The 14,363-nt window shown below is 43.5% G+C and overlaps 1 protein-coding gene across 1 annotated transcript in view; it reads left to right on the top strand.

Moving 5' to 3' along the window:
* The window catches only part of deptor (DEP domain containing MTOR-interacting protein), a 111,745-nt gene that overhangs the window by 84,249 nt on the left and 13,133 nt on the right, over window positions 1–14,363 (top strand). The window contains exons 7-9 of the mRNA XM_059984715.1: window positions 6,378–6,515; window positions 10,623–10,693; window positions 11,666–11,770. Of these exons, the coding sequence (XP_059840698.1) occupies window positions 6,378–6,515; window positions 10,623–10,693; window positions 11,666–11,770 (314 nt within the window). The remainder of the gene's footprint in view (window positions 1–6,377; window positions 6,516–10,622; window positions 10,694–11,665; window positions 11,771–14,363) is intronic.

The raw sequence follows: 14,363 nt of genomic DNA, 5'->3' as shown, positions 1-14,363 counted from the left end.
GAACAGTTTTTCATGTTTACTTTAAAACATGTAAAAGTAGTTTTCTCAGTTGCAGAGCCCTGAGAATGTGTAGCACAAGCATTTGGGAACCCTCTGTTTACCCAGCCGGTAACAGGTCCTTCTGGGAATTCAGAGCCGCTGTTGTCATTGCAAAGCTAATTGAACAGAGCTCTACAGTAAAACATCTATAGTTCCCCTGACACTAAATATTTGGTAATAGTTGTGAATTCAAAACTAAGATTGGAGATAGTTTATTGTCATTGTTCAGCACACAAGTGGAAAGGAGAACGAGATGATTGTTACTCTGGATCTGATGCAGCATTAAGTAAAAAACACAATAAGCATAAAGTACACATTAAGAAAGTCACAATAAATATAAATATATAAGGTATGAGACGTGAATTAGCTAAGATAGACTGGCAAATGATACTTAAAGGGTTGACGGTGGATATGCAATGGCAAGCATTTAAAGATTGCATGGATGAACTACAACAATTGTTCATCCCAGTTTGGCAAAAGAATAAACCAGGGAAGGTAGTGCACCCATGGCTGACAAGGGAAATTAGGGATAGTATCAAGTCCAAAGAAGAAACATATAAATTAGCAAAAAAAAAGCAGCACACCTGAGGACTGGGAGAAATTCAGAGACCAGCAGAGGAGTACATAGGGCTTAATTAGGAAAGGGAAAAAAGATTATGAGAGAAAGCTGGCAGGGAACATAAAAACTGACTGTAAAAGCTTTTATAGATACGTGAAAAGAAAAAGATTGGTCAAGACAAATGTAGGTCCTTTACAGTCAGAAACAGGTGAATTGATCATAGGGAACAAAGACATGGTCGACCAATTGAATAACTACTTTGCATCAGTCTTCACTAAGGAGGACATAAATAACCTTCCGGAAATAGTAAGGGACCGAGGGTCTAGTGAGATGGAGGAACTGAGGGAAATACATGTTAGTAGGGAAGTGGTGTTAGGAAAATTGGGATTAAAGGCAGATAAATCCCCAGGGCCAGATGGTCTGCATCCCAGAGTGCTTAAGGAAGTAGCCCAAGAAATAGTGGATGCATTAGTGATAATTTTTCAAAACTCCTTAGATTCTGGATTAGTTCCTGAGGATTGGAGGGTGGCTAACGTAACCCCACTTTTTAAAAAAAGGAGGGAGAGGGAAACCGGGGAATTATAGATCGGTTAGTCAGACATTGGTGGTGGGGGAAATGCTAGAGTCGGTTATCAAAGATGTGATAACAGCACATTTGGAAAGAAGTGAAATCATCGGACAAAGTCATCATGGATTTGTGAAAGGAAAATCATGTCTGACGAATCTTATAGAATTTTTTGAAGATGTAACTAGTAGAGTGGATAGGGGAGAGCCAGTGGATGTGGTATATTTATATTTTCAAAAGGCTTTTGACAAGGTCCACACAGGATATTAGTGTGCAAACTTAAAGCACACGATATTGGGGGTATGGTATTGATGTGGATAGAGAATTGGTTGGCAGACAGGAAGCAAAGAGTGGGAGTAAACGGGACCTTTTCAGAATGGCAGGCAGTGACTAGTGGGGTACTGCAAGTTTCAGTGCTGGGACTTATAAATGATTTAGACGAGGGAATTAAATGCAGCACCTTCAAGTTTGCAGATGACACGAAGCTGGGTGGCGGTGTTAGCTGTGAGGAGGATGCTAAGAGGATGCAGGGTGACTTGGATAGGTTAGGTGAGTGGGCAAATTCATGGCAGATGCAATTTAATGTGGATAAATGTGAGGTTATCCACTTTGGTTGCAAGAACAGGAAAACAGATTATTATCTGAACGGTGACCGATTAGGAAAAGGAGAGATGCAACGAGACCTGGGTGTCATTGTACACCAGTCATTGAAGGTGGGCATGCAGGTACAGCAGGCAGTGAAAAAGGCAAATGGTATGTTGGCATTCATAGCAAAAGGATTTGAGTACAGGAGCAGGGAGGTTCTACTGCAGTTGTACAACGCCTTGGTGAAACCGCACCTACAGTATTGTGTGCAGTTTTGGTCCCCTAATCTGAGGATAGACATTCTTGACATAGAGGGAGTACAGAGAAGGTTCACCAGATTGTTTCCTGGGATGGCAGGACTTTCATATGAAGAAAGACTGGATCGACTAGGCTTATACTTATTGGAATTTAGAAGATTGGGGGTGGATCTTATTGAAACATATAAAATTCTAAAGGGATTGGACGGGCTAGATGCAGGAAGATTGTTTCTGATGTTGGGGAATTCCAGAATGAGGGGTCACAGTTTAAGGACAAAGGGGAAGCCTTTTAGTACCGAGATGAGGAAAAACTTCTTCACACAGAGAGTGGTGAATCTGTGGAATTCTCTGCCACAGGAAACAGTTGAGGCAGTTCATTGGCTATATTTAAGAGGAAGTTAGATATGGCCCTTGTGGCTAAAGGGATCAGGGGGTATGGAGAGAAAGCAGGTACAGGGTTTTGAGTTGGATGATCAGCCATGATCATACTGAATGGCGGCGCAGGCTCGAAGGGCCAAATGGCCTACTCCTGCACCTATTTTCTATGTTTCTATAAGATTAGCTTTTATTCATAGACTGATTTATGTCCATAAAGTGACTCTAGGTAGAGAACTGTCTCAACATGAGGTGACTCTGACAAGGAAATGATTAAGTAGTGGTTAGGTGGGTTAATGTGTGTAGTTGTTGATCAACCTTACTGCTTGGGGAAAGCAATTGCTTTTGAGTTTTTGTGTCTCATGTTCCTAGCATGGATGGTGCATCACCTCCCCCCAGTGGGAGTGGGGATGAGGTAGGGTAATGCTGTAGATGCTAACACCATGGATTTTTAGAAGGGCTATGATAAAAGGGCAGAGTAGAGATGCGTCTCTACCAAAGGAGGTGTAAGGCGTTCCTTCCCTCCACTAGTTTGCAGGTCACCCTTGAGCAAGGTGTAGCACCTGCTTAGCAACCCCCCCCCACCATCAGGGTCGCATGAAGACTTGGGAGCAGGTGGTGAATGGCCGTATGAACAAGTCTTGGTTATGTGACCACTGATGCCAGGCAGGCAATCTCGGGAGCGAATTGATAATATCTGGGGTCACCTATCTTGTGAAGACACTGCCCAGAAGGCAATGGCAAACCAGTTTTGTGGAAAAGTTTGTCAAGAACAATCATGGTCATGGGAAGACCATCACACAAGGTGGCACATGATGATAGATCTAGCTGCCAGAATTATGGCTGAGGGCATTAAAAGCTCTTTTGGAACCAGCTTTCCATGAGTAAACCCTGGATTATAGTTAGCATTCCCTGTGTGTAATGTAGCACACACTGTGGAATGCTGTAGTTCAAGGAGATTCAGATTTATGTATTACACATACATTGAAACATACAGTGAAATGCATTGTTTGTGTTAACAACCAGCACAACGGAAGGATGTGCTGGGGGCAGCCACTAGTGTCACTGTGCTTATGGTGCCCATGTAGCATTCCCACAATGCTCAGCAGACAAACACAGAACACAGCAAGCAACAAAACAACAACAACAACAAAGTGAACCCCATTCTCCCTCCCACCCACCTACCTTCACACACAGTCCTCCAGTCCCAGGACAGGCCACTGTCAGCCTGCAGCAGACTTGAGGATTCTCAAGCATACAGCTTCTACTTCGCTGGCAGACTGGCAGAGTCTTGCAGAGCCAGGCTTCCTTAGAGTTCTGAACTTTTGATCAACCTCAGGACTCGCCGCTGACGGCGAATGAAGACACCGAACACTGGACATGCCGATGGCAGGGGTGGTCTTTCAGAATCATTTGTGTTAATGCTGGGGTTAGCAACAACGCTCACAGCTGGAGAATGATTTTGTTTAAATTCTGGATAAATCAATCACCATGTCCCATATGTGACACAGGCCAAGGTCTGTGCTCTAGTCACGGGCAAAAGTATGGTGAGCATTTTTGAGCCCCTTATGTTAGAAAAGGCGTGCTGGCATTGGAGGATTTCCAGAGGAAGTTCATGAGAATGGTTGCAGGAATGAAAGGGTTAACATATGAGACACACTAGATGGCTCTGGGCCTGTACTTGCTTCCGTTCAGAAGAATGGGGGTATTTCATTGAAATTTATCAAAAGGCCTAGATAGAGTGGATGTGGAGAGGATGTCCCCTATAATAGGGAAGTCTAGGACCAGAGTGCACAGCCTCAGGATAGAAGAACATTCCATTAGAACAGTTGAATATCTTTTTTAGCTGGAAGGTAGTGAATCTGTGGAATTCATTGCCACAGATGGCTGTGGAGATCAAGTCTTTCGGTGTATTTAAAACAGAGGTTGATAGACTCTTGATTAGTAAGGATGTGAACTGTTTTAAGAGAAATTTGGATAGGTACGTGGATGGGATGGTATGAGCTGTGGTCCGGGTGCAGGTCGATGGGACTAGGCCAGGGGTCAGCAACCTTTACCACTGAAAGAGCCACTTGGACCCGTTTCCCACAGAAAAGAAAACACTGGGAGCCGCAAAACCCGTTTGACATTTAAAATGAAATAACACTGCATACAACGTTTTGTTTTGCCTTTATGCTATGTATAAACAAACTATAATGTGTTGCATTTATGAAATTGATGAACTCCTGCAGAGAAAACGAAATTACATTTCTGCATGCAACAAAAACATTTTGAACTCCGAAAAAAAGACGTTGGGTTGAAGGTTACTTTTAAGTAAAATACTCAACGTCTATTTGAGTCCTTCTTGTATTTATGAAAAACGCCAAACTTAAATTTGCCGCCAGCAGCAAACCAAAAATAACGTCAGCCAGCTGTCAACCTGAAAAATAAAAGGACTATTTCACTGAACAATGAAAACATATGAATATACGTAAAATAATAGGCAATTAAAACATTTATCATACTTGGTCAGGTTGACTCACACCTGACAATGCAGTCGTATTCAGTAGGGATGGATCGATGCTTAGGGGAGTGACCGGGAAGGATAATGTGTTTTTTTCCTCTCTGAACTCACAGAAGCGTTTCCCAAACGATGTTTGCATTGCGATGATTGCAGAATGTAAATACTCCGAATTTATCATGTCGTGACCTTGTTTGAACTCTCTCAAATTGGGGAAGTGAGACAATGTGCCTTTCTGTAAATCTCTGGCAAGCAACGTCAACTTGTGCTCGAATGCCAAAACATCCTCCAACATGTGCAGGGCTGTACGTCCTTACCCCGTTGAAGAGCTGTGTTCAGCGTGTTCAGGTGCGCTGTCATGTCTACCATGAAGTGTAGCTTTTCCAGCCACTCTGGCTGTTCCAGCTCAGGAAAGGTGAGCCCTTTGCTGCCCAGGAAAGTTTTCTCTTCTTCCAGACACGCGACAAAGCGTTTCAGCACCTCCCCTCTGGACAGCCAGCGATAAAAACACGTTGTAGCGGTTGCTACACGCAGTCAGTAAACTGCAGTCAAAGATAGCTTTATTCGAACTAAACAGCCTTGCTTTTAAGCCTCCCTCAACCCGCCCCCCATGGGCGCGGATGCTGCAAAAGGCACGTACTCACAAACCCCCGTAGGCTATCTCCCTTAGCCTGAGCGCTGGCTAATTGTGAGCCGGTTCGGATGTGTCAGGAAATGGGTCGCCACAACGTCTTATTTAGATTGTACAAGATCACCATAATCTTCAAATTTAGAATTACATTTCAAAAATTAACAAACTAACATAAAATACATTTTAATTAAATACTGACCATGTAGCGGTGTGCTACACGCAGCGCTAAAATTACGACACGGAGTCGGTAACTGCAGTCGAAGGAAAAAACTTTATTCGAAATCTTCAGCCTCACTTTTAAGCCTCCCTCAACCTGCCCCCCATGGCGCAGAGGCTCCAAAGCTCTGTGCTCACAAACCCCCGTAGGCTATCTAATAGTGAGTCGGTTCGGATGTGCCAGGAAAAGGGTCGCCACAACCAATTATTTCCCAAAGCAACAGGGAGCCGCAGCACAGACGTAAAAGAGCCACATGTGGCTCCGGAGCCGCGGGTTGCCGACCCCCGGACTAGGCAGTTTAAATGTTTCGACACAGACTAGATGGGCTGATGGGTCTGTGTGCACTGTTGCTTTGTATGACCCTATGGTAAGGGGAGAAGACAGGAGAATGGCATTAAGAGGGAAAATAAATCAGCCATGAAGCAATAATGGGGTAGATTTGATGGGCTGAATGGCCTTTGGTTTATTATTCTGTTTAGCATCACAGCAAAAAGAAAGCTAAATATTGAAGCTTACAAGGGTGTGACGAAGTTTTGCAGAATCACTTAGTCATGTAAAGGTAATCATTACAGTATGAATTTACTCTTATTATCCACCTTGACATTGCCTCACTGATTGGATTGAATTGACTTATGCTCCGTTTGTATAGTGAGCCCGACAAAGGAAATCAAGATTATCTCAGCCGTCCGCCGATGTAGTTTGAGCAGCAGCGGGGGCAGCAGTGGTTACTACAGCAGCAGCCCCACGTCCAACAACAGCCCTCCGGTCCTCTCCAATCCAAAGTCAGGTAAGGCTGCAGGTCTTCATGCAATCTTCTCAAATTCCTCACAACGCTGCAAACTGGAACGAATCATCTGACTCGGATTTACATGTGTCACTGTCATACGTTGTGAAATTTATTGTTTTGTAGCAGCAGTACAGTGGAAGAAATAAATTTACTTTTAATTATAATAAGGCATAGTGCAAAAAGAGAGCAAAATAATGAGGTGGTATTTGTGGGTTAATTGTCTATTCAGAAATCTGATGGCAGAGGGAAAGAAGCTGTTCCTAAAATATTGACTGTGTGTCTTTAGGCTCCTGTACCTTCTCCCTGATTGTAGTATTGAGAACAGAGCATGTCCTGGATGGTGAGAGTTCTCAATGATGAATCTTGAGGCATCACCTATCAGAGATGCCCTCAGTGGGGACATTTGTGAACATGATGGAGCTGGATGAGTTTACAAGCCTTTGATCCTGTGTGGTGGTCTCGCATTCTGGATAGCAATGAAACCAGTTAGAATGCTCTCTGCCGTACATCAGTAGATATTTCTAAGAGTCTTTGGTGACATACCGGATCCCATCAAACCTCAAATGAAGTATAATCACTGTCATGCCTTCTTTGTAATTTCATCAATATTTGGACCTGGGTAGATCCTCAGAAATGTGGACACGCAGGAACTTGAAACTGCTCACTCTTGCCACTGCTGATCCCCTGATGAGAACTGGTGTGTGTTCCCTTGACTTCCCCTTCCTGAATCCACAATCAATTCCTTGGTCTGTTACGAACCCCGTAACTGGGTCACTTACCAGCAAAGATAGAGAGGTCCGTTGAAGTCTGATGGTACTATTTTTAACAGTATTTATTGATAAAAATACACAAAAATAATATAAATGCAAACATACAGATAATATACGTCATCAATACTAAATCTAAAAGCGCGGGTATAATAATAATCAATAAGAAATAGCTCTATCGTTGTCTAGGGGATAATGTATTGTCCGATGGAAATATAAAAGTCACTCAAGTTCATTCAAGCTGCAGCTTTTTGGTTGGAGAGAAAGACGGAGGTTTAACTTGCCCATTCCTTTTATGATGTCAATCCTTCGAGAGTCGTTGGGGGCTGATTTCCCCTTTGTGGTTAGCTAAAGCCGTGCTTCCGTGGTAAAGGCCCACCGATTCCGAGGCAAATGGAAAGGGATGCACGTGGGCTTTCCACCGGCTTTCGCTATTACGCTGTTACAGGACTTCTAGCATTTCTTCTGGTGCGTCTCAAGGGCTGTTCCCCAGACCCTCTTTTATCCCCACTCACAGGGTCTCAGATGTCAATCAGGTTGGGATGATGCAATCCCTCCACCAACCCCCCCCCCCCCCCCCCCCCCCCCCCCGGTTCATTGCCTGGGGATTTCGATGCATCGTACAGTATTCAATACACAATTCCGTCTCCAAGAGACAATAGCCGTTTTCAATGGTTCTGCCTTTCGGAGGCCAGGACACATTCCAAACTCTTTGTGGATTCTGCATGTCTTTCTCTCATTTCCTGGGTCTCCTGAACTGACTTAATAGTGATCTTGCGATTCTCAAAAAGGAGGGGGCCACAGACGTAACAGGTCTTACACTGAGTGCAGTGTAAGCCCATGTTGGTGCGTGGCCTAGTGGATAAGGCATTGTTCGAGCCTCAGCTGAGGCAGCGTGTTGTGTCCTTGAGCAAGGACTTAACAACACATCGCTCTGCGACGACACCGGTGCCAAGCCGCTTGGGTCCTAGTGCCCTTCCCTTAGACAACATCGGTGGAGTGGAGAGGGGAAGGCTTGCAGCATGGGCAACTGCCGGTCTCCCATACAACCTGTGCCCTGGAAACCTTCCAAGGCGCAAATCCATAGTCTCACGAGACTAACGGATGCCTATTATTACATTGTGCCAGGTTGTTGCAACACCACTCAGCTATCTAATCTGTCTCACTGCTGTACACCCCATCTTAACCATCAGAAACTCTGCCAACAATAGTTGTGTCATAGGTAAATCAAATTAGTTAGATCAAAACAGATTCTTCACTGTGTATTTGGACAAAGGCCCGACTATTTTTATTTGTTTGACAATGCAGCTCACAGTAGGCCCTCCCAAGCCAGGCCGCTCCTGCCATTCAACGTCTAGGTAGGAATGTCCCAACTGTTTTTCAGCTAATAAAGTTCTTTAAAGTGTAGCCGCTGCTGAATTATGAAAAGCACAACCCTTAATTTTCATACAGCAGACTTCCACAAGAGCACTGTGAGAATGATCAATTGTTTTTATGAAGTGTATTCACCAGGGAAAAGGACCTTGGCAATTCTGGGGATGACTAACAGTGGACTGAAACACTTGAGTATATAGACATGAAGAAAGAGGATGTACTGGAGCTTTTGAAAAACAGTAAATTAGATAAGTTGCTGAGACCAGATGAGATATACCCCAGGCTACAGTGGGAAGTGAGGGAGGAGATTGCTGACCCTCTGGTGATGATCTTTGCATCACCAATAGGGATGGAAGAAGCGCTGGAGAACTGGAAGGTTGCAAATTTGTTCCCTTGTTCAAGAAAGGGAGCAGAGATAACCCAGGAAATTATAGACCAGTGAGTCTGATTTCAGTAGTGGGAAAGTTTTTGGAGACGATCCTGAGAGGCTGGAGTTATGAGCATTTGGAGAGACATAATATAATTAGTGATAGTCAGCACATCTTTGTCAAGGACAGGTCATGCCTTACAAGCCTGATTGAATTCTTTGAGGATGTAACAAAACAGAATTGGCTTGCCCACGGAAGGCAAAGGGTGGTTGTAAATGGTTTGTATTATGCATGGAGATTGGTGACCAGTGGTGTTCCACAAGGATCTGTCTTGGGACCCCTCCTTCTTGTGCTTTTTATAAATGACCTGGATGATGAAGTGGAGAGATGGGTTAGTAAATTTGCTAATGACACAAAGGTTGGAGGTGTTGTGGATAGAGTGGAGGGCTGTCAGAGGTTACAGCGGGACATTGATAGGATGCAAAACTGGGCTGAGAAGTGGCAGATGGAGTTAATCCAGATAAGTGTGAAGTGGTTCATTTTGGTAGGTCAAATATGATGGCAGAATATAGTATTAATGGTAAGACTCTTGGCAGTTTTGAGGATCAGAGGGATCTTGGGGTCTGAGTCCATAGGGCACCCACAGTTGCTGCGCAGGTTGACAGTGTTGTTATGAACATATATGTTGTGATGGTCTTCATCAACCATGGAATTGAGTTTAAGAGCCGTGAAGTAATATTACAGTAATATAAGAACTTGGTAGTATATAGTATACCCAATAGGTATACTATGTTCAGTTCTGGTCATCTCACTACAGGAAGGATGTGGATACTATAGAGAACGTGCAAAGGAGATTTACAAGGAAGTTGCCTGGATTGGGGAGCATGCCTTATGAGAATAGGTTGAGTGAACTCAGTCTTTTTCTCCTTGGAGTGACGGAGGATAGAGGTGACCTGATAGAGGTGTATAAGATGACGAGAGGCATTGATAGTGTGGATAGTCAGAGGCTTTTTCCCAGGGCTGAAATGGCTAACAGGAGGGCGCATTTAAGGTGATAGGTGATAAACAGTTTCTGCTTCCACAGATGTTTTCTGACCTGCTGTTTTTGGATTCTCTCGTTTATTTATTTATTACGATGAACCATAATAGAATCGGTGAAAGACCGCACCAACTTGGACGTTCAACCAGTGTGCAAAAGACAACAAACTGTGCAAACACAAAAAGAAAGCAAGAAGTAATAAAAATAATTAAGTAAGCAATAAATATTAAGAACATGAGATAATGAGTCCTTGAAAGTAAGTCCATAGGTTGTAGGAAAATTTCAATGATGGGCAAGTGAAGTTGGGTGAAGTTATCCCCTTTGCTCCTATAGCCTGATTGTTGAGGGGTAATAACTGTTCCTGAACCTGGTGGTGTGAGCTCTGTGACTTCGATACTTCCTTTGATGGGAACAGCAATGAGAGGTCATGCCCTGGGAGGTGCTTTAATATTTTAAAATTATTAAATTTTAAAATATATTCCCTTTAATATTTTCACTGTCTTATAAGTTGAAGTGAGCATTTAAATTGAAGACCTTGCTTTGGTATCGTTTGTTTCAGTGCTGAAGAGGCCAGTAACTATAGAAGAACTTCTAGCGCCTGGAGCACCCTATACAAAGAAGACACTGACAGTAAGTAATTTTAGCAACTATAATTACTCTCTGTAATTCTACAAGACTTTAAAATTTGGCAGTTGAACAAACCTTAAGATTCTGATGCATGCACAAATTGTATGGTAGCATTGTGATTAGTGTAATTGTATTACTGAATTGTAATGGATTGATTGATGATGGGGAGGGCTGTCTCTCTTAGGCACCAGCTTTGTCTCCCAATGTATACTAACATGGCTCAGTAAAAATGTTTAGCCATATTATAACCATATAACAATTACAGCACGGAAACAGGCCATCTCGGCCCTTTTAGTCCATGCCGACGCTTACACTCACCTAATCCCACCGACCTGCACTCAGCCCATAACCCTCCATTCCTTTCCTGTCCATATACCTATCCAATTTTACTTTAAATGACAATACCGAACCTGCCTCTACCACTTCTACTGGAAGCTCGTTCCACACAGCTACCACTCTCTGAGTAAAGAAATTCCCCCTCATGCTACCCTTAAGCTTTTGCCCCCTAACTCTCAAATCATGTCCTCCTGTGTTGCTTTCACTGCGCATATATAACAACTACAGTGCCAGAAACCTGCGTAAGTTCAGTTCCACCACTGTCGGTGGAGTTTGTGCGTTCTCCCCGTGACTGCATGGGTTTCCTCCAGGACTCCAGTTTCACCCACATTCCAAAGACTTACAGTTAATTGCCAACAAGGGTGTAATTGGCAGCATGGCCTCATTTGGCCAGAAGGGCCTGTATCTCGAAATATTAAAAAGTCAGGATTTTATACTCTGTTGCTTTGAATCTATTAAGGAGCATCCTCAAGCCTTATTTTAAACATGTTTGTTTAGACTGTCAGAAGATTTGGTGACTATGTGCATTTGGAAAATCTTCCTGAGGAGCACAGAAGCTGGTTTGAGCAACAGGAATCTAAAGATGACCTTTGGTTAAGGACTTAATGTTTATTTTTAAAAAATGTGGCTGTTTTTCAGATCGTGGGAGATGCAGTTGGCTGGGGATTTGTTGTACGTGGAAATAAACCATGTCATATTCAGGCCGTGGATCCCACTGGCCCTGCTGCTGTAGCTGGAATGAAGGTAATGCTTTTCTCTGGCACACACAACACACAGATGGCCTAGTGTTGAGAGTTTCTGAGAGTTCCCAGTTTGCACCATAGTTTAGACCACAAGGGTGCATAAATACATTCAGTGGCCACTTTGTGTACCTCCTTTACCTAATAAAGTGACCATGTTCATGGTCTTCTGCTGCTGTAGCCCATCCACTTCAAGCTTCGGCATGTTGTGCATTCAGAGACCACTGTTGTAATGTGCTGTTATTTGAGTCATTGTCGCGTTCCTGTCAGCTTGAACCAGTCTGGCCATTCTCCTCTGACCTCTCTCATTAACAAGGTGATTTCCCCCACAGAACCAGTCTGTCCATTCTCCTCTGACCTGTCTCATTAACAAGGTGTTTTCACCCACAGAACCAGTCTGTCCATTCTCCTCCGACCTCTCTCATTAACAAGGTGTTTTCACCCACAGAACCAGTCTGGCCATTCTCCTCTGACCTCTCTCGTTAACAAGGTGTTTTCACCCACAGAACCAGTCTGTCCATTCTCCTCTGATCTCTCTCGTTAACAAGGTGTTTTCAGCCACAGACCTGCCGCTCACTGGATGTTTTATGTTTCTCAGAATCAGGTTTATTATCACCGGCATGTGTCATGAAATTTATTAGCTTAACAGCAGCAGTTCAATGCAATACATTATATAGAAGAAGAAAAATAAATAAATAAATTACAGTATACTGAATAGATTAAAAATCGTGTCAAAAACAAATAATATGTATTTAAAAAGTGAGGTGGTGTTCACAAGTTCAATGTCCAAATCATTCACACCATTTTCTGTAAACTCTAGGAGATTGTTGTGTTTCAAAAATCCCACAAAATCAGGAATCGACAGATACATAAAAAACTCTGCTTGCAGGAATTTGTAAATAATGGACACTAAAATTCTAGAATGAAATTGTGACAGTAATGTATTTCTGTGGAATTTTTTTGTAGGCTTTTGTTGCTACATAAAAATGGCAAACAATTAACACTAGGGATCTTTCTCTGAAAGTAATGTTGGTTTCCCATGACATTTCTGCACATCGAGATGGTTAATGTGCCAATTTATGGTTTGCAGTGTTGCCAAGAACAGCTAGCTTAAGGACTGGGAATGTTTCTGAATTTGGCAAAGAAGAATAGAGACATTGATAAGGCAGATTACAATACAGGCATCTCACAAAGGAACACAGGCTGCGTGAACATCTATAAAAAGATAAATAGGAAAAGTGTATCAAAACTTACCGCAGGTTCCTTAAAGTCTAAATTATGAAAGACTACGCACAGCAGCCACTTTATTAGGTGCAGCTGTGCACCTGCTTTTTGATGCTAATGTCTAATCAGCCAATCATGTGGCAGCAACTCAGTGCATGCAGACATGGTGACTAGTGGAGTGCCACAGGGATCTGTCCTGGGACCCCTGCTATTTGTGATTTTTATAAGTGACCTGTATGTAGAGGCGGAAGGATGGGTGAGTAAGTTTGCGGATGGCACAAAGATTGGAGGAGTTGTGGATGGAGCTGTAGGTCGTCGAAGGTTACAAGAGGATGTAGACAGGCTGCAGAGTTGGGCAGAAAAATGGCAGATGGAGTTCAATCCGGATAAGTGTGAGGTGATGCATTTTGGAAGGACAAACCAGAAGACTGAGTACAGGATTAATGGTCAGTTACTTAAGAGTGTGGATGAACAAAGGGACCTTGGGGTTCAAATCCATACATCCCTCAAGGTTGCTGCGCAGGTTGATAGGGTAGTTTAGAAGGCCTATGGGATGCTAGGCTTCATTAACAGGGGGATTCAGTTCAAGAGTAGAGAGGTCATGTTGCATGAGAATGAGTTCTACTCCTCTACGTAATAAAGTGGCTACTGGATATATATTGAGGGAGAAGGAAATGCAGGGCCATTGAATAGTCGGCTTTCAGAAGTTGAGACAAAAAGATAAAGGTGATACTTCCCCATTTCGTACTGTGTCACGATACCAAGTCTCTGCTCAAGTATGATCACACACTTTGGTATAATTGCAAGAGCAAAAAATGAAATTGTTTCAAGTGGACCGTCAGTAATCAAGTTGAATCCTCCTCGTCTTGATGAGTTTCGATGTCCGAGATTTTCAGGAACAGGTCGCCTGGCAGCCGAACAGACTGGCATCAACATAACATTCTTTTCCCTGCCACCCGCCCTCATGGCAGTGGTAGGCATTGCCTGTACAGAGCGGTGTATAATCCCACCATGGCTGCTTGAGTACCACCTGGCAGGCCCACAGCCAAAACGGCTCATTTCTTTATTGAGATTCGCCGTGGAACTGGCCCTTCGAGTTGCCCCACCCAGCAATTCCCCAACTTAACCCTAGCCTAGTCACGGGACAGTTTACCTTGACAACTTAACCTAACAACCGGTACATCTTTGGACTGTGGGAGGGAGCCAGAGCACCCAGGGGAAGCCGGTGCGGTCACAGGGAGAATATACAAACTCCTTACAGGTAGTGGTGGGAATTGAACCCGGATTAGTGGTTCTGTAAGGCATTGTGCTGACAATAAGATTCTGTATAGAAGCAGAATTAGGCCATTTGGCGCATCGAGTCTGCTCCCCCA

The sequence above is a fragment of the Hypanus sabinus genome, chromosome 1, assembly GCF_030144855.1.
Source record: "Hypanus sabinus isolate sHypSab1 chromosome 1, sHypSab1.hap1, whole genome shotgun sequence".
NCBI classification, from domain to species: Eukaryota; Metazoa; Chordata; class Chondrichthyes; order Myliobatiformes; family Dasyatidae; genus Hypanus; species Hypanus sabinus.
Note: the sequence above shows the minus strand (reverse complement) of the source record. Positions and strands in the feature narration are given on the sequence as shown.